We start from the raw sequence: 21,055 nt of genomic DNA, 5'->3' as shown, positions 1-21,055 counted from the left end.
CAATAACCTGGCTCAACGCTTATAAACGACAACTATTAGGATTTTACCCGTGAATTCCAATTTTCAGAAATAAAAAATTGTATAAAAAACAGAAAAGTAGTGCCCTTCTGAAACGACTTTTCTTCCCTTAGACAAAGACCAAACCCCTTTGAATAAACACACACACACTCCATACCAATAATAATAATAATAATAATAATCAAAATCCAACAAACTCTCTCTCAATCCAATCCAATCCAATCCATGGACGACGACAGTGATCGAAGCTCCGAAGCCACTCACTTCGAAATCGTACCACGCGACCGCAATAACCACATCGACCCCGCCACCGATAACGATGACGACGACTTTGATGACGTCACTGTTGATCAGCGACACGTGGAGGCGGCTAGTGATGGTTTGGACACTTCGCCTATGGAAATTGAAGAAGAAGAAGAGTATTCGAGAAGGATAATAAGTTATGATGAGTCTGAAACCCTAGGTTCTGGTATGTGTGTAGTTAGTTAGTACGGTCAGTTTGACTTTGACTTAATTTTATGAAATTGAGTTTGTGTGTGTGTGTGTGTGTTTAGATTTGGCGGATGTGCCGATACAGTATGAGGTGCGGCGAGAAGAGTTGGAGGAGTTGAAGGTGAGCTTAATTATTACGCGGTTAAACCTAATGTTAATTATATAATTGGCATGATGAGGAGTGGTTTGGTGTGGTTTTGTTGTCTTTGTTGAGTAAATATATGTGTTGAGAAGATTATTTGTTACTTTTAGGGATGTAAATGAACCGAACCGAACAAGGCCTTGCTTATGCTATGAATAGATAACTGAACGAAGATTCCTGTTCGTGTTTGTTCATTAAGGACAAGTGAACGGTTCATGAACGGCAAACTGAACGAAATTTTTTGTTCGTTAAGGAAATGAACTTGTTCGTGAACGGTTCATGAATGGCTAACCGAACGAAATTTTTTGTTCGCTAAGGAAATGAACTTGTTCGTGAACGGTTCACGAAATTAAATGCACACAAACAATGTTTTAATTGATTTGATTAATTGAGAATGGTCAGTGTCAAGGGTTAGGTCTAGCTACTAAGTTTGTGTTGGTGTTTTTTTTTTAACATTCATGTGTTAATTTTACATATAAATTAATCATTGTTATAGCTAATGTTGTTGATGATTTTCAGTTTTAGTTGTAAGTATCATATAATTGACATTATTAGTAGTAGTTTGATGTGGTTTTGTTCATCGTCATGAGTAAATATAAGTTTTGACAAGATTATTTGTGAACAAATACGAACTGAACAAGATCTTGTTCATGGTTGTCCGTTAAACTTCATGTTTGTTTTTGTTCGTTACGGAAATGAACTTGTTCATGAACACAAATGCACACAAGCGATGTTTTATCTGATTTGGTTAACCAATGGTCTGGCTACCAACGTTGTGTTGGTGTTTTTTTAACATTCATATTCATATGTTAATTTTACATAGAAAATAATCACATAATGCTCATGTATGTTTTTTAGTTAATATTTTTGCTTAAACCTATATGATAAAATTAGAGAAGTAATTAAAAATAAAAACCTTTAATGAGCAAACATTAACGAACATAAATGGACGTAAGAACGCAATTGAATGAACATGACCTTTGTTCATGTTTGTTTAGTTAATCAAATGAAATTCCTTGTTCATGTCTGTTCATTTATTAAAAGAACGAGCATAAACGAACTTCCAACCGAACGTTTGGTTTGTTTACGCTCTAGTTCCTTTATTTACTTAACTCATTTTTGATGTAGTATTTGTGAAATACAGATATGTTATTTTTACTTAATTCGAAGTATATTATCTGCATTTTTGTTTTTGGGTATTGTCAGTCTGTCACAAAGTTTAAACTTCAAAACTACTCTTAATCAGTTAAACCGTCTTCTTGTAATCATTAAATTTATATTTTTTTAAACTGAATTTTAAAGAGAACTCCTATGAAAAGGAAATTGCTTTTGGGCTTGTGTGAGATTGCTAGGGCACTATGCATAAAAATAATAATCAAGTAATCATAAACTAACTCTATGATGGATACACATAACTTACTTTCCCATTGAGCTGGTGTTGCTATTTTCTTAAGGTTTTTGCTTAGTGGAAAAAGGATGTGATGCTTAATGATGTCTTTTTATTGGTTAGGGATTGTTCACCTAACTTTGGACTACTTGAGTGTGCAAGTTGAGAGAATAAAGTGAGGTTTATGTGATTGGGTTGTTATCTTACATGAAGATCACAAGTTACACTTATTGTTAATTATATGACTTTCACCTGTTTGTATACTGTATCAGACCTGAATGAAGCTAGAATTAACAAATTCTAGTACTAAAACAGTAAAACTTGATCATATTTGGCTAACCAAACTGAACTTATGAGTTAAGCTTTTAGGTTTTTGCATTAACAGTCTGTCAACGTTCTAGAATTAGGAACCATTAGGGAATATCTTTGAATTTGTAAGTTTCACATGATCTTTTCTTTTCTCAAACTTGCTTATGAGAGGAATATGCTTGTGGATAACGATATGTGTTTACGAACATGGTTATGATACTTGTTATACTTTAAATGTAAACAGTTTTAACTTAACATTTATATATGAAACTAGTATTTTGCTCCCGTGCTACGCTGCGGATGGCAACGTTTGATCAAGAAAATAGCTTAGTCGTGCGTTGTGGTGGTATTCTTACATCTATAGAATATCCGACAACTATTTGAAATTAAAATATTGAAAAATTAAGTGTAATTTAATAAAGATGATATAATTACATTTAAGATAGCCATAAATTAAATAAAATTACAATAAAGATAGTTTTGAGTTAAATAAAATAATCCACCATTATTATTTTATTCCAAGTTTATATATGATTTGAGTGTCAAAACATGATTATGTACATCCAAAATTAAAGTAATAAGTAACTAACATTAACTAACATGTAATAAAATAATATTATTTGTTATGAATAGTAGAAGAATGTGAGATAACTAACATTTGCAAATTAAGATATATATAATATGATTAGTTTGCCTATAAAATTTATAGTTGTGTGACATTACACATCTGCAGTACTAAAAACAATAAAAGTCTTCAACTTGGTTTTCTATATCTATCTTTTTAGTTATTTAAAAAATGTTGAAAAATAGAAAATAAGATTAAACAGTAATATATGCGAAGATTATCAACCAAAAAAACTTGATACTTGATAATCAATACCTGCAATAATAAACATATTAGTATAACCTTATGTGTCAGTATTGCGTTGCCCATTGGCATTTCAAAATTCACTACTTAGAATTCTTTTATAATTTTTCCAGCATCAAAGTCACCCATTATAGTTGCAAATTCTTTCGTTTTAAGTTAGGGTTTTTTCCAAATATCTGGTCGTTTCTTTTGTATGTTCTAATGCATTTCACTTATTTACCATTTTGCCACTCAGAATCAACTTCAAGGAAGTCACCAAGATGCCTTGGCGATTGTTATAGCTCAGGCTACTCAAACTCAAACCGGGACCAAAATTCAATCACCCGAGATTCCATCTTCAACCTCAGAATTATCACCAAGAAGATTAAATTCTCAAGCCATAATCTCAACAGAAAGAGATCAGAATATTATTTCTAACCCAAAACCCATATCTACTTCACGCACAGTCAAGACACCTATAGATGGGTATAACTGGAGAAAGTATGGTCAGAAACAAGTGAAGAGTCCTAAAGGCTCTAGAAGCTATTTCAAGTGCACATACAGTGGTTGTGATGCTAAAAAGATCGAGTCATGTGATCAATACAGTTCCATCACAAAGATAGTTTATAAAGGTCAGCACAAGCATGACCCGCCTAAAAAAGTGTACAGTAGGAGAGGTAAGGATTTATCAGCTAATTCTGGAGGGCAAGATCGTAGAATGATCTCTGCAACTGGTTATAAGCAACATAAATCAAGTAGCTCTGATGGGTCGATTTTAGTTGAGGAGGTAGATGCACCCCCGTCGAAACCGAGGTAAATTAAACGTTTTATTTTGGTCAAATTGCATTAAGAAGGTGCAACTTTGGTCAAATTTCTATTTTAGGTAACTGATATTTTCACGCCAGAAAAAAATCAGTTTCAAATTTAATAGAAGTTTTCATGCAGCAAATGAACCAAACGAATACTAACAGAGCATGTTCATGTTTGTTCGTTTAAATTTAACTGAGCAAACAGTCGAACATGAACATTCAAACAAATGAGGTTTTCCTGTTTGTGTTTGTTCATTAAGAAAATGAACACTGTAGTGTTTGTATATGTTCGTTCATTAACAGTATAAACAAGCGGTTCACAAAAGTAAACAAACGAACATAACGGAAAATTGATGAATCAACATAACTGAGCTAAAACTAGTTAAAAAGTAATGTAAAGAAAAATGTGTTGGGCCTAAAAAGTTGTTAAAACTATACTAAGTTGTAATGGGGCAAAAGGTTTTAAATGAATATATTAACGAATGTAAAAAAACGAACTTAAAAAATGTAAACTTAAGGAAAATAATTTAACGTAAACGAGCTAACATAAATGAATGCAAATGAACATGAAGAGTGAACGAGACGTGAGATGTGCTCATTATCTATATAGAAGTAAATGTGACAGTCGGTGCCACAAGTCTTTTTTTTGGTTATTTTATTGTTTTTTTTTCTTGCAAAATATGTTTGTTTTTTGGACAAGACTTTCTTTGATTATTTTATTGTTTTTTTTTTTGCCTTGCAAAATATTTTCGTTCTTTTGGTTTCTATAGTTATGCTTATACCCAACGAACGTAACAAGCACTAACCATATTTGCGTATGCTTGCCATGTAACGCTCGGGTTTTACCAACGTCCATGTTTCAAAGCTCAAGCTTTACCAACAACACCCCGAATAACACTCAGGTTTTATCAGCGTACAGGTTTTACCAACCGAGTAAACGCCGCTTTATATATTTTAATATCTTTTATATGCATATGCTAATAGTCATTTTATTTGTTAATTTCAAGAACTTGTCTTTTGTTTTTAGTTATGGTACCGTAAAACGTAACCGATAACGGCAGAATATAAGTCGAGTCACCGTCGCAACGCTCAGATTATACAATAAGTTGTATGAGTGCAGCTAAATTTTTTTGTTTTTTTTTAAATATATTAATTTGAAGAATCTGTATTTTGGTTGGTGCTGCAAGGCCCTAATTGGGCCAAGTGGCACCATCTCAATGGTCCAGAATTTGGTTTTTCATTTTTTTATAGGTTAAATGTTTTTTCTTTTTGTTTTTTTTTTCTAGATACGTAACAAGCATTATGTTTTTTGTTTTACTGGAATCGTGTTGATTTACCGTCACAACATCCGGGGCTAACAATGCTCGGGTTTTACCGACTCATTGCGCAATGTCCAGTACCTACAACGCTCGGGTTTTACCAACGCCCGGGTTTTGCCAAACTTTATTTTAGTTCCGATACCGTAACAAAAACGAAATCTATGAAATTTGCGTTAACCCACCGTCGAAAAGCTCAGAATTTTACCAGCGCCCCGGTTTTACTGAATCACCACCACAAACGCCCGAATACGAGTCGACTCGCCGTTTCGATGATCAGGTTTTACCAACACTCGGGTTTACCGACCAAACAAACATTGTTTTAAATATGGTAACAAAAAAAATTATAATATGTTATACGATTGTCCTAGTGTCGTTGCCCCAACGTCTGGGACCGACCGCGACGTCACCCCATTGGCTCACCTTAATTTTTATTTTTATTTTTTGTTTTCATTTTGTTTTAGTTCCAGTACCATAACGAACGTAGCTAATACTGACTAAATTCACGTTGACTAACTGCTGTCGTCTGGGACCAACCGACGCTACCCCATTGGCCTACCTCAACTCTTATTCTTATTTTCTTTGTTTCCATTTTGTTTTAGTTCCAATACTATAACAGACGTAGCTACTATTGACTGAATTCGTGTCTATTCGCCACTGCAACACGCGGGTAAATCACTAGTATATATTAAAGTTGAAGTTTGGTTCAGTACAAACCTTATTGGGCCAAGTGGCGGCACCAAACTGGTCAATGAAATATATATATATATATATATATATATATATATTGCTTTTTTAGTTTTGAATGTAACGGAAACGGAAACCGACTGACCTCCAAATTATCTTTTCTTTTTTGTTCGGTTCTGGTACCGTAGCGAGCGTGACAAAGTCCTACCGACTTCGCGTAGACTCACCGCCTCAAAATCTAGGACTAACAACTCTCAGATTTGACCAACATCCGAGTTTTACCAATCGACACCACCCCATTGACCCACCTCAATTTTTATATATGTAATTTTGTTTGCTTTATTTCCGGTTCCGTAATGAATGTAACTGAAACCGACCGAATTAACGTCGGGTTAGCACCTCAACACCCGAGAACAACAACGCTTGGGTTTACCACCAATCGGTTTTTACCGACCGAATAAATGTCATTTTTAATTTTTATATATATTTTTGTATGCTACTTTTTTATAGTATGACTATACGAGTATCGCTACTCATTATTTATTTATTTTTATTTTAAATATGTTAATTTGACTTTTTTATTTTTTAGGTTTACTTTCTAGTAACGTAACGAACATAGCCAAAACCAACTGTATTTGTGCTCGCCGCTGCAACGCCCGCGCAACGCGCAGGCACATCTCTAGTATAGAAGTAAAAGTGACCTGTCGGTGCCACAAGAAACATTTTGATTATTTTATTGTTTTTTTTAGGCCTTTCAAATTTTGTTTGTTTTTTAGTCATGGACCTTACTGAGCCATTGATGACACCTTATTGAAAGGTTTGTTTTTGTCTTTTATTTGTTTTGTTATTCACTTTTGTTTTAGTTTTGATAAGTCACAGACGTAACAAAAACTGACCGAATACCAATTCCGGTATCGTAACAAACGCAACACAAGCCGATCGAATTCGAGTAGACTCGTCACGCTTCGTTTTTAGTTCTAGTAACGTAACGAACGCAAACCAATCGAATGTTGATTCTTGTTTTTGTTTCAGTTCGGGTATCGCGATAAATATGACAGGCGCCAACCAACTTTGCGTAGATTCACCGCCTCAACGACAACGGTAGGGTTTTACCAACGCTCGCGTTTTACCTACCGACGCTACCCTATTGGTCCACCTTAATTTTTATAAACTTTTTTGGTTTTATTTTTTGTTTTAGTTCCGGTGCAATAACGCACGTACCGAAACCAATCGAATTTGCGTCGACTTACCGCTTCAACGTTTGGACCGCCAACACTTGAGTTTCACCATGGTTTTAATTTACCGATCTGCCCCGGCGCGTTGCGCGGGGTAAATCCCTAGTTTATTTAACTAAATGAACAAAATTTTTTGTTCGTGTTCGTTTATTACCACGTAACCAAACTTCCCGTGTTCACGAACTGTTCACTGAATGTTCGGTTCGTTTACATGCCTAAAGGTAATCTTGTAACATAACCGGGGTCATATCTGAACACAAATATTGGTGAGAAAAGTGAGAATGTATTAAAAATTTTGAATTTTAATCATATAAGTTAGCAAATTCAGTGTCTTATATCTTCATTGAAGTGCTTTATAGAACTTTGAAGCACTAAAGGTGACAAATACACAATTTTTTATATGTGCATCTGGATGCATTTGTGTGTCTTATGAGTTTGTGAATTTCTCAATTTTATTCAATGGAAAAGCCTACAGCATATTAAACACTTCACTGCAATATAAAATTGTGAGTTTTGTGTTTTTGTTACACTTACATGATTTAAATGAAAAAATTAATGAATATTTATTGTTGCACCACTATTTATGTTCTTACTGGGATCACCCTTTTAGGAGCCACATCTAAACGAGCCGAGACCGAGCTTGTTTAAGCCTCGACTCGGCTCTTTTAACTTAAGATAGTTTGCGATCGAGCTCAGCTTGTTTTGACCTTTATTTTTAAATTTTGAAGCACTAGGTTGAGTGTAAGTTGTTTTTTGAAGTTCAGCTCTTTTAGAGCTTTATATATATAATATTCTAATTATTTTCACATAATATGATATATAATGCATTACAGTAATTATATAAATATATGTTTAATATATTAAATAGAGTTTTATAAATAGAAGCCTCGTTTAGGCCGTGCTCGTCTATTAAAATAGCCTCAGTAAAATCTCGAGCTGGTGTGAAGTTCGGCTCGTTTACATAGTCGACATGGTCAAAATTACTTCATACTTTTGACCGGGTAACCCTTAATTGAAGTTTGTGAAAGTTGGTTACATTAAATAGAAATTTGATCATGATTGACTTTACCTTTATGATGGACTCTTACTGTCTACACTTTATGTTTCCGGGTGACCAGGGTGAAGAAAAACATCTCAGAAAGTCCCGGTTCTGTTACGAAACCTCCAAAAAAGCCGAAGTTTGTGATACATGCAGCTAGTGATGTTGGAATCTCAGCAGATGGTTATAGATGGAGGAAATATGGTCAAAAGAATGTCAAAGGAACTCCTCAGCCCAGGTGCATATACTTTTCATTTTATATTTCTAGCATAAGCTAATATTTAATATTGTCGGTTGATTTCATTTTAGTTGGTGGTGTATGATTTATCCTTAATAGGTAATAAAAAAAAAGTTTGGCTAGAATACAAATGGGTAAATGGTAGTTTTTGCAATCATAACCAACGTAAGTTATTTATTCAAAGTTTGAAACTTTGGACACAAAGGATTTCGGATTTTCGGTCGACCAACCCTCTGGCCACATGTTTACATACTCAACTTTAGTTATATTTGACATTAAGTTACAATAAAGGCTTATTTGGTACATACTTTGACAAGTAAATTACGTGTATGCAATAAGGTTAGGACGTCTAAAGATCTTATTTGTTGTTTTATTGAAGAAAATGGAAGTTGAATAGGTGATATAAGAAAGTAATACCGCGAAAGAAACCACTCTATATGTATGTTTTCAGCATGCAAACATGCCCAACCAACTGGTAATTAATTTTAAGTGGGATAATAACTATGCTTAATAAAGGTGTCTAGGCAATTAGGCTATCATTCTGCAAGGGGTGTACATTAGATGCATCAAGACATGCACTTTTCTACGTGCGCCTTTGCACATGGGCTGCTTTATGTTCATGCTATCAATCTTTAAAGGCAAGTTGGATTTTAATACTTCAAACTATGTGTAGAAACCGAAAATTAGATGACTTCAACTCAATAGAAACAATACATGCTAATAGGCCCTATTCAAGAGGGGTTAATCTCCAAATAACAATACAATAAATAATTTAGAAACTTAATTTTTTAAATAAAAGAAAGGATGTAGCTTTATTTATACTAGAACTCTAAAAGGTCACAAGGAGTTTTCTCCACTAAATTCGCCTCGACTTTGACTCCCCTAGTCGTCCTTGACTTTGACTCCTTTAATTAGGCGCTTGACTTTGACTCCTTGTGACTCTGACTTCTTATTGGATGCTTGCCATTACTTCCCACACGGAAAAAACGTCTTGTTCTCAAGTCGAAAGAAGAGAATTGTTGTGCCAAGCTGTAAGCCATCCAGTTGTTGGCAGACCCACCTCACAGACCCATTTTTGAACCAAAACGGATTGTGATAGATGATTGACTCTATGCGTTTCAAATCTGCGTGTACAATTTTGCGTTTACAGATGTGTTTCAAATCTGCCACGTGACTGTCCCCACGCGAATTGACATTTGGTCAAGAGGCTTTGACTCATTGTGGCTTTGACTCCTTGTTGGATACTTGTCACTATGACCTAGTGGCTGATAATAATCCATATTGATAATGTGACGAATGACTTCATTCGTTGTAAAGGGCAATCCCACTCTAAAGGAACAATAACTCCATTTGGCCTAACTTTCATTTATGTTGTTTCAAAACAATTTACATTATTCTGATTCGTAGGGCATGCATGGTTACTTTTACGTTTGAGTGGGATTGCTATTAGCAATGAAAGTGAAAGTTAGGAGTACTGTTGGTCATGTCGCCGATATAGATTATTATGGTGCCAATAATTTTGAGTTAGAATCAAGTTTGCGATCTATAAATTTTCAAAAGTTTTCAAAGGCACATACGCAAAATTTAAAACTCCGCATGTAATGTTGCAAATACTCCCAATGCTTTTTTCTTCATCTTCTCAAACTATACTCTTTCTTGTACTCTTCACTCTTCTTTTCCTTTTAATATCACTCTTGTTAATCATCGTATAATATTAATTAAATGCTTGTATCATGTATGCTATGTGTTTGGTGATTCTAAATTCCAGATATCATCTCCTCCTCTTCCTACTCCTTGGAGGTTAGATTATTAGGGCTTTGTGGGTGGTGCTGTGGAGTAGAGGTGCACAAACCGGTAACCGGTTTAGGTTGAAACCGAACCGGTTTCAAGTCAAAGCAGTCAAAACCAGTTTTGGATCGAACTGGTTTTGGACCGGTTTACCCCATAATTCTAGTATAAATAGATCATCTACTATAAGGTCTGCTTGCACCAACTTCAATTCTCCAAGTTTCAACTATGAAGTTACGAATTCCCGACGGCCAACCACGGCGATATTGTTATGATAATCGAAACCAAGCGAGTCCTAGCGAATTTTAAACACTATGATTTGTGTTTAATGTCGGACAACACCCAATATGCGTGTTGCAATTCTTGCAACGCGTTCCTTAAAAGCCGGCGCCAATACGACTTTGATAGACCATACCGAGAAGACTGGTCACATCTTAAAACAAAGGAGAATCCTCTGAATCTGGACCGGGAACCCTCATAAACTAACCTAAGAGGAAGACAACTGTTGTATCTTGTTGGTTCTTCGTAGTTGCTCTTGCGTATCGATTGGTCATAGTCGAGTTCATCATCGGATATTGGAGACGATTGCACACTTGCTACCTCTACATGGTGTATATGTTCTTCGAATGGTTGTTCGTCTTCTAGAAATGTATAGTTTTGAATATGTTCTGCCGCTTCCAACCGGTCCTCCGAGCAAATACATTTCTATTGACGCCAAAGTGAACCTTGTTCTTCTAATCGTTAAAACCCTTCCACTGCTAGAAAAAGTGGATTCCGAAGCTAGCGTAGAACCTTGGACTGTTTGTTGATCTCGGGCCATGGCGTATAGGATCAGAAATTCTGTTGTGATTCTTTTGGACCAAAAACTATCAAAATCGGTCAAGCCCTTGGGACCATAACGAAAAAGAAATCTGTTCCCACTCTACCTCCCAAGCTTGCTACTTGGTGTGTTGCCTCGAGCTCGCTTACTGTTATCTTTTCTTAAGTTTGAACAAAACTACCCCACCCGGTACCCAGGTTTCCAAAACTACTAGAACCCACTGCGTGGAGTATCTTGGACAAGAGGTGGGCAAAAAAAGCGGTTAAACCGGTTTTGAACTTAATTATGCGGAAATTGGTTTTAAACAGTTGAAAACCATCAGATTAAGACAGGTTTGGAGTATTGTAGCTTAACTGGTTTTAAACCAACGGTTTGGAATTGATTATAAAAACCGGTTTAAACCGACTAGAAACCAAGGTATTGGATTTTAGCAAGTGTTGGTTGTATGCAAAGAATGATGATGATGCTACCAACAAAGGTAGCCTATGCTATGCTATCGCGACCTACTCGCGAAAATAGCAAAAAAATGGGGTTGCAACACAAAGACTTTAGTGCTGGTATGATCGCAATCGAAATACAACCATCAATTTATTCTTTTATACATTTTCCTACGGCCATTAAAATGTTTAAAATAAAATAAAAAGAACTTCCTGACTCGTACAAGAACAATTGTCGTCCCCAGGCGTGGGTTCTAGTAGTTCGGGGAACTGAGGCATCGGATGGGGAAGTTTTGTTTAAAATTTAAGAAAAGGTAATTGTATATGGGCTTAAGATAGCGCACCAAGTAGCGAGCTCGGGAGGTATAGCGGACCGTTTTTTTCTTTCGTTATGGGTCACGAGGCATTGACCAATTTTGATATGTTGCCTTGGTGGGAAATGAAGGCAACTGTATTTCCAATCTTATTCGCCGTGGCCCGAGATCTACTAACCATCTAAGCTTCTATGGTAGCTTTGGAATCCGCTTTTTCTACTAGTGGTAAGAGTTTTATTGATTAAAAGAGCAACGCTTACTTTGGCGACAATGTAAATGTGTATTTGCTTGAAGGACCACTTGGACACGGCAAAACGTATTCAAAGCCATACATTTTTAGAAGACGAATAACCATTTAAAGAACATATACCCAATGTAGAGGTAGCAAGCGAACAATCGTCTCCAACATCCGATGATGAACTCGACTACGACCAATCGATATGCATGAGCAACTACGAAGAACCAACGATATAGAAACCGGTTTAAACGGCTACCACCCCAACACTACTACTAACCTAAGAATAAAAATTAATGTTATTTTTTATAATGTTTTTTTTTCTATATATTTTGTAACTTTTAATATATAAAAAAACATATTTTCTTTTTAACTTATTATATTATCTATGGCAATTTATTTAAAAACCAAACAACACATTTCATTTCATAACAATCGATAAACATTATTTAAAACTAACAAGATACAATGGTTTGTCGCCTTCCTCTTAGGTTAGTTTGTGCATAGTTTGTGCAGGTTCCCAATCATGATCCAGAGGATTCTCTTTTGTTTTAAGATGTGACCGGTCTTCTTGGTATGGTTTTTTCAAAGTCGTATTGGCGTCGGCTTTGAGGAACGCGTTGCAATACTTGCAACTTGCGTATTGGGTGTTGTCTGATTTTAAACACAGTCGTAGTGTTTAAAATTTGTTGGGGCTCGGTTGGTTTCGATTTTCATAACAATATCGCTGTGGTTGGCCATCGGGATTGAAGTTGTATTGGCGCCAGGGCTCGGTTGGTTTTGGTTATCATAACAATATCATCTTGGAGAATTGAAGTCGGTGTAAGCAAACCTTATACAGATGATATTTATACTAGATTTATGGGGGTCAACTGGTCCAAAAACCGATTTTCATAGTTCAAACTTTGAAATCGGTCACATACAACAGGAAATTGGTTTCTGACATTAATAATGACACAACTTCAAATCAATTCTAATATTAATGCAGCTCGAGCATGCTCTCTGCCTTTTGAATTCAAAAACCAGTTCCAAACCGATTCAAGGCAAACCGGTTACAAAACGACCCTAACCGGTTTCATCAGGTAGGGTTTTCAAAGCTTCTAACCGGTTTTGATTGCTTTGACTCGTAGCCGTTTTGGTTTCAACTGGAACCAATTTAGGTTAAATAACCGGTTTGTGCACCTCTACCTAGAACTCCACCAATCATGCAATTCCACTTCATTTCTACCCATCAACTACTACCCTAGAACACCATCTTTAGTGACACCACTCATCTTTCAACTATCCTAGACCATTTCTTATTTATTTCAAAATAAATAAAATATGAATTTAATAACACAAGTAAAGCTAACTAAAAGGATAACAATTAAAATAAAACAAAAAGTAATAAAATAAATTAAAAACAAAAAAGTTAACTTTTCTAGATCTTGTTAAATAAAGAAATAAATGAAAGAATTTTTTAGATTGAACTGTTGTATGTTAATTTATGCTTTTCTGAGATTTCCATTTTTCTTTATTTTGACCCATTATCATTAGCTATATTTTATAAAGGCCTACTAAAGATTTAGGTCATCATCTTGGTCACATTTCCTTTAACCGTCACCGTCACCGAGCACCAAATATTCACAACATTAATGGCTGTTTAGCATTTGGTAACGGCTCGATTTACCAATCCATTTCGATAACAACTAGACGCGCAAACTAGGCGAGTGACATGCCCGATTGGCTGGCAATGGTATACCCAGATGGGTTCGTCGAGACCAACCCTAGTGCCCTTATGGAAATTATGGAGTTTTTGTAAATTATACCTTTAGCCGTTAAAAAAAATTTGGAGAAACAATGTTTTGGTTAAACTCAACCGCGATCACTCTTTTAGCAATCTCATATTATTTTTGGATGATAGAACAAGTCATGATTTTGATTGTTTCAGGAACTATTACAAGTGCACTTCAGCTGGATGTCCTGTCAGGAAACACATTGAAATGGCGGCCGACGGTTCATCAGAAGTAATATTAACATACCAGGGAATCCATGATCACGACATGCCCGTACCACCAAAAGACCAATCTCCATCTACTGTTATTCGTCTAAAAGCCGTCTCCTCACCTTCCACAAACAACTCACAATCAAACAAAGGTGAGCCCGAACCGTCACATGTGATCAAGATTAAATGAAGATTTTCACAGGTTAACTTTAATTATCTGTTTGTTTAAACGTTTCATTTTAATTAGAGTAAACTTCTAAGTAGAGAGAGATCTAGTTGTTTTGTTTAATTATTGTAGGTTTTATGGTTTCCGATAACTGTATTTTTTAACGTTTATGAGTAGACTTGATTATCGGTTCAGCCATTGAGTTCACAGTTAGATGCATAAAGCGAACATGAACACTTAAACGAATGGAACGAACATGAACGCTTAAACTGACAAATTGTCTTTTTCATGTTCATTCATTATTTAGATGAAGGTGTGTTCGTAATATTTGTTCGTTTAGACTTGATATTAAACTTTGATTGGGCTGACAGATGCATGATGGACCATTTAGTCTTAGTAGTAGCTAATAAATATAAATAATGTTAATTGAATAAGTAAATAAAAGAATGTAAATAAACGAACGGGATTAGAGGTGCACAAATTGGGTTTTTCAAATACCCGGTTCTGGGTATGGAACCGGGTTCGGGTTTGGTCTGGGTATTGCCTCTAAAAACCATACCCTATGTATCGGGTTTGGGTCGGGTATAGAACCGGGTATTTGAATACCCTATTTTCGGGTATTGGAAAAACCCTACTTTTGGGTTTTTTTCGGGTATAGATTGGATTTTTTAAGGGGTTGCACTTTTTAGGGGAATTTTTCGGGTATTTTTGGCTATAGATTGGGTATTTGAAAAACCTGTTTTCGGGTATTGGAAAAACCCGGTTCCAGGTATGGAACCGGTTCTGGTTTTTGGGTATTATTGGTACAAATTGGGTCCGGTTAGGGTGCGGGTTTTGGTATTGAAATGCATACCCTATCCGCACCCTACGGGTAGGGTTGGGTACGGGTTCGAGTTCGGGTTCAGGTATTAAAAACCCGGGTATAAAAATAACCAGTTATGGGTTTTTTTTTGGGGTCCGGTTCCGGGTTCAGGTTTTTTGTGCACCTCTAAACAGGATGCCCATTCATGTTTGATGCTATGGTGTTTTAAATATGATACTGGTATTTTTCTTATTTGTTTATCGGTTTCTTAATGCATTTAATTACCCAAAACCGGCAATGCATAAACCGAGTTTTATAGGCGCCGCCTACCTTCATGTCATGATAGTGGGGGTATAAGGGAAGGGGGTGCCACTTCCCTTAGATGCCGCTCCAATAGGGCTCGACATCACCAAACTTTTCAATTTTGATATGTTGTAATTAGCCCATCCACCATACATGGTTTAGGGTATTGCCCATTGTCTACATAACAGTGACGTGATGACACTTTTGATTAACTAATCTCCACCATAACACATAATCAAATGATTACCAGGGGTGCATAATTTGCGTTATTTTTAATTTTGTTTTTTTGGTAAAGGTAAATTATTCATTTCGCATCAATCTAAACCAATATTTCTAGTCTAGAATAAACTTTCATTAGTGAAAAAAATTTTAACTTTCATTATCCAAATATTGTGTTTGATTTACCATTCATAGCATTGATAAATGTAAAATGTGGCATTGAATATAAATTACGATAGTCTTTAATTTGAAGTAGGTGTAAATGCTTTATAGCGATTTGAAGTTTTTCAAAGGCAACTAGAATTTAAATGAATTAGTCTATGAAAGAATTTTAAATACGTAATGAATTTCTAAGACAAAAATGTAGCCTATACTAACCCAATCTACCGATGTCGTCACCCCTTCCCCTACCCAACAATCAGTGGCTGAGGTGACATCTCGCCCCGGAGGGAATACAATGACGGTGAGTGGTTGGAGATTTCATTTAGTTTGGTTGAATTTCTTCAAATTTTGGTTGTGTTTTTCGGGTTTTCCGTGTCGGGTTCTTCGGGTTTTAAAGTTTTAAATCTTGACCTGAAACTCAACCCAAATTCACGGGATTTTTGGGTTTGGATAATTCGGGTTCAGGCTTTTTCGGGCTGGTTTAAGCGGGTTTCAAGTATCCTAGAAAACAAAAAAGAAACAAAATAAATAAATGGAAAACTATAATGCAAAAAATTAAAATATTCTTCTTTGCTCGCAATGTAAATAACCAAATAACAAACCAACATAACTCGATAATACAATGCCAAAAAAGATAAAATTTAGTGAACTTCGACCGTAATTGTCTTCAATCAGGCATGATTTGGATGTTCGATTACTGTTGCTATTAGTCATAAACGAAACAATAAACATTTGATCCATAATATGTGGAATGAGAACTGTCGATTTTAGTCAGATCACTTTAGTGGATATGGCTTAGCCATTATACCTAAAAATATATTTGTTTTAAAACGAAAAATTTATTCAAGTTTTTCGGGTTGACCCAAAACCAACCTGAATTACTTTGGTTCAGGTTCGGGTTAGTCTTCTCTCGGGTTCAGATACGAGTTTTCTCGGGTTGGGTTTTGGGTAAAAATGCCAACCCTATTTGAAAGGATTATTGAATTCCTTTAAATAAAGGAGGAATTAATTCTAATTCTAGTTTAATTCTTTTGTCACCCAAATACATTAAGAATGAAATTGAGACTGCAATTCCAACAAATCTTACAAACCAAACAAATTAAGAGATAAAATTCAGATTCCAATTTCCGTTATATTACTACAATCTGACAAATTGTTTAACTTGTTAAGATAAGTGGGTTATACGGGTCATGTTTAGGTTGTGCGGCCTTAGGTGTGCCATATATGGTTATGAACTTATGATTGATGCTATTGACATATATGGGTTGTTCGGGTTTATTAATCTAATCCATCAATCTAATACGATTTCTTGTTGGACCAGTTTGACGCAAAAACACTATCAAGCATTTATCAATATCGAATGATGATTTGATCAAAGTAAACACAATGATCAAAGTAATCAAGGGAGGTAGAAAGCAAGTAGATAGAAAGTCTTAGAAGACACATAGGTTTTAATGACTAAATTTAATTAAAGAAGATGAATTTACTTGCTTTGCGGAATCACACTAGATGCTGAGTAATGTTCTTTATAAACATTGTTTTCTAAATTTATAATAATAATATTTTTATGAAGAATTGGTTTTAAAAAAATCTTAACTATGTTCTATTGGCAAATAACAGTTTCAACTTAACACTTGACTGATGGCGGCCTCAACTAAAGATGTATTTGTTTACAACGGCCAGCAACTAACAGAGCCCTAACAATGTTAGTTGCATATCACTTGATAAAAGTTTTTGGCCGGAAAACTCATATTTGTTGTTGGAAAACTCAACTTGAACACCATCACCACCAATTGACTCACCCCCAACCAATTGACACCACCACTTGAGCACCACCAATCGACTCCGACGGTGATTTTAGGGTTTCGACAACCTCAATAACCGGGCTTTTACTATAAAATGTTCATAAAGGTCCGATCTAAGGTTAAAAAGAGGTTTGAGTCAAAAATATTGAGTTTTCCGACGAAAATTGTTATTTTTCCGGCGGCCTGCAACTAAAAGCGGTAAGATTCTGTTAGTCGCGAACCGTTGTAAACAAATACACATTTAGTTGGGACCGTCACTAACCAAGTGTAAAGTTAGAACCGTTATTTGTCAATAAGACATAATTAAGATTATTTAAAACCAATTTTCCTACTTTTTATTTGCCTTTGTAACTTAATTTTCAAAAGCTTAAACTATTTGTAGGAAACCGTGCATAAAATAAACTGAAAGTGAAAATTTTATTAATAATAATCCATATAGCATTACAAGAACAAGAACAAGAACAAGAAAAGAAAATTACAATACATAAACCAAATTACAAACATATTAGAAATAAATAACAAAGCGAGAAACAAGGTGACTGAGGCACGCGTAAAACACGTTTCCCCTTAAAACAGATTTTCGGGTCACCCAGGTGAACCCGTCTGTTTCTCAGGGTACAACAGCCTAAGCAGATTGTACTGACGGAATTAGCCTAGCACCTGACATTATACCTGAAACAAGAGTGCGTAAAGCAGAGAAATCTAGAAATTCCTTTGGAGTTGTGTGTGGTGTATTGTTCATAAGGTTTTTTCTTATGTTTATCAAAAACACAAACCTCTATCTATATGGTTTCCAAAGCCATGTAAAGAGTCTAGACTAATTCAATACATAATTGAATTTCTCATTCAATGTAATTGAATTGCAAACATTTAAATGGTTTTGTCATGTAGAAATCTTAAGAGTCTCTTCTAGATTATTCCTACAACATTTAAGTTTTACCACACAAACTTAAATATTTGATCGCTCATTTATCTACACTTTATTATTAAATAACAATTATATTAATGATAAATATAATTATATTTAATAATTTCCAACAATCCCCCACATGAATGGAGATCGATCCTTACACTCTATTGTCAAATATAATTACAGCGGTTGAGTGTTGCAGGAATAGTAGGTGTTCCCTTTGAAATTTCCTTTGTGAAATATACTTTGTCTCCTAGCGATTAGTGGACGCGGTGTCCTTGAACCAACCCCTTTTGACGTAGACGTTATTACATTTCACTCAACACTCTTCCTGGTCTGGCTTACCCCTCATTTTCGTGTCCGTTATGGTCATGGAACACTAGCCTGGTTCTGCGAGAGCTCTAGGATTTGCGCGCCCCACAAATCCATTCGAAGCGACCCCACTTCTCTCTCACATGGGTGATTTTTTTTTTCAAATCATTAAAAGCATTATGCTTAACCTTCTTTGATATCACTATTCATTATCGGAATGGACTAGGAAGTATACAACTCCCTTTTATATGTTGAGGTACTCCCCTACAGTGACCTAAGTTTGTACAGTTAGGTTGTCCTATTGAACCTAGATCATGGGATCTCCACTCTTCTAGGATAGGTTTTCCTTTGTAGAAACTTACTCCATGGGCTTTAGTCCCATTCCCCTCGAAGACTTATATACGACCTCTCTGCTTAAGCCTTTTGTAAGCGGATCCGCAATGTTATCCCTTGACTTCACGTAATCAATAGTGATAACTCCCATTGAGAGAAGTTGTCGTATAGTATTATGTCTATGGCGTATGTGTCTAGATTTGCCATTATACATTGCACTTTGAGCTCTTCCAATTGCCGACTGGCAGTCACAGTGTATGCAAATAGCCGTAACAGGTTTTGGCCATCGTGAAATATATTCCAAAAATTGGCGTAACCACTCTGCCTCTTCACCAGCTTTGTCAAATGCAATGAACTCAGATTCCATCGTAGATCTAGCTATAAGTGTTTGCTTGGAAGATTTCCAAGATATAGCTGCTCCTCCAAGGGTAAACACATAACCACTAATGGTTTTGGAATCTTTCATGTCGGATATCCAGTTAGCATCATTGTATCCTTCTACAACAGCTGGGTCTTGGCCATAATGCAGTCCATAACTCTTTGTGTATCTCAAATATATTAATAGTCTTGTCATACTCTTCTAATGTTCAGAGCTAGGATTACTAGTATATCTACTTAGCCTGCTTACAGCATATGCTAAGTCCGGCCGGGTACAAGACATAAGATTACATAAGCTGCCAATTATCCTTGAATACTCCAACTAAGCAACACCCTCACCTCTATTCTTTGATAAATGTTGGCTAGTATCAATCGGAGTTTGAGCTATACTCGTGTCTCTCGCATTGAACTTTTCAAGGATTTTATCTACATAATGAGATTGACTTAACACAAGACTGTTTTGAGTTCTAGTGATCTTAACTCCAAGAATCACATCGGCTAAACCCATGTCTTTCATGTCAAATCTCTCCTTCAACATATCTTTAGTAGATTTGATCATCTTATCATCACTCCCTATGATAAGCATATCATCCACATACAGGCATAAAATCACATAACCTCTAGATGTGTCTTTCACACAGACACACTTGTCGCACTCATTTATTTTGAAACCATTTTCCAACATGGCTTGGTCAAACGTTTGGTGCCATTGTTTTGGAGCTTGCTTCAAACCATATAGGGACTTGACGAGTTTGCAAACTTTACCCTCCTGGCCAGGAGTTGAAAAACCCTCAGGTTGTTCCATATATATTTCTTCGTCTAACTCCCCATTTAGAAATGCAGTTTTTACATCCATTTGATGTATTTCCAAATTTCTCAAAGCAGCAATTGCAAGCACCAACCTTATAGAGGTTATTCGAGTCACAGGTGAGTATGTATCAAAATAGTCTAGACCTTCCTTCTGTATAAACCCTTTGATTACTAACCTTGCCTTGTACTTATCAATGGAACCATCAGTTTTCATCTTCTTTTTGAATATCCAACGATATCCAAGTGGGTCACAACACGGTGGAAGATCCACTAGTTCCCAAGTATGATTCTGCAAGATAGAATCAATTTTATTTTTAATGGCTTCTTTTCATTGTGGTCCTTCTGAAGAGTTGACCGCCTCTTGATAGGTTTGGGGCTCATCCTCAACCATGTAAGTAAGAAAATCAGATCCAAAGGATTTCTCAGCCCTTTGCCTTTTACTTCTTCTTGGCTCAACCTCCTCGGGCTCAGATTGCTCTTGAGTTTCATCTTGAACAATCTCATCAACAGGTTTTGATGAACTAGCACGCGTTGATGAACTAGCATGTGTAGATGAGCTAACATGTACGTTTTCCAATCATGGAAACACATCTTCAAAGAATGACGCATTCCTTGATTCCATTATAGTCTTTTTGTGTATATCGGGATTTTTTGACTCATGAACAAGAAACTGATATGCACTACTATGATGAGCATAGCCTATAAACACACAATCTAGGGTTTTGGGTCCTATCTTTTGAGCCTTTGATGGTGGTATG

At 35.8% G+C, this 21,055-nt stretch overlaps 1 protein-coding gene across 1 annotated transcript; it reads left to right on the top strand.

Annotated features, from left to right (window-relative positions):
- Positions 1 to 243: 243 nt before the first annotated feature.
- On the top strand, positions 244 to 14,461 carry LOC143604249 (putative WRKY transcription factor 32). The gene is made up of 5 exons (XM_077080784.1): positions 244 to 487; positions 573 to 631; positions 3,452 to 4,008; positions 8,361 to 8,519; positions 14,044 to 14,461. The coding sequence occupies exons 1-5, from the start codon at positions 244 to 246 to the stop codon at positions 14,285 to 14,287; spliced, it is 1,263 nt and encodes a 420-aa protein (XP_076936899.1). The 3' UTR covers positions 14,288 to 14,461.
- Positions 14,462 to 21,055: the final 6,594 nt, after the last annotated feature.

Source organism: Bidens hawaiensis, unplaced genomic scaffold (genome assembly GCF_021521415.1).
Source record: "Bidens hawaiensis isolate Kalapana, Puna unplaced genomic scaffold, B.hawaiensis_p1.1 tig00064503_1, whole genome shotgun sequence".
NCBI classification, from domain to species: domain Eukaryota; kingdom Viridiplantae; phylum Streptophyta; class Magnoliopsida; order Asterales; family Asteraceae; genus Bidens; species Bidens hawaiensis.
Note: the sequence above shows the minus strand (reverse complement) of the source record. Positions and strands in the feature narration are given on the sequence as shown.

Coding starts and splice junctions, on each gene's coding strand:
- LOC143604249 (XM_077080784.1), top strand. CDS start 244: ATGGACGACGACAGTGATCGAAGCTCCGAAGCCACTCACTTCGAAATC. Junction 488..572: donor GTCTGAAACCCTAGGTTCTG/GTATGTGTGTAG, acceptor GTGTGTGTTTAG/ATTTGGCGGATGTGCCGATA. Junction 632..3,451: donor AAGAGTTGGAGGAGTTGAAG/GTGAGCTTAATT, acceptor TTTGCCACTCAG/AATCAACTTCAAGGAAGTCA.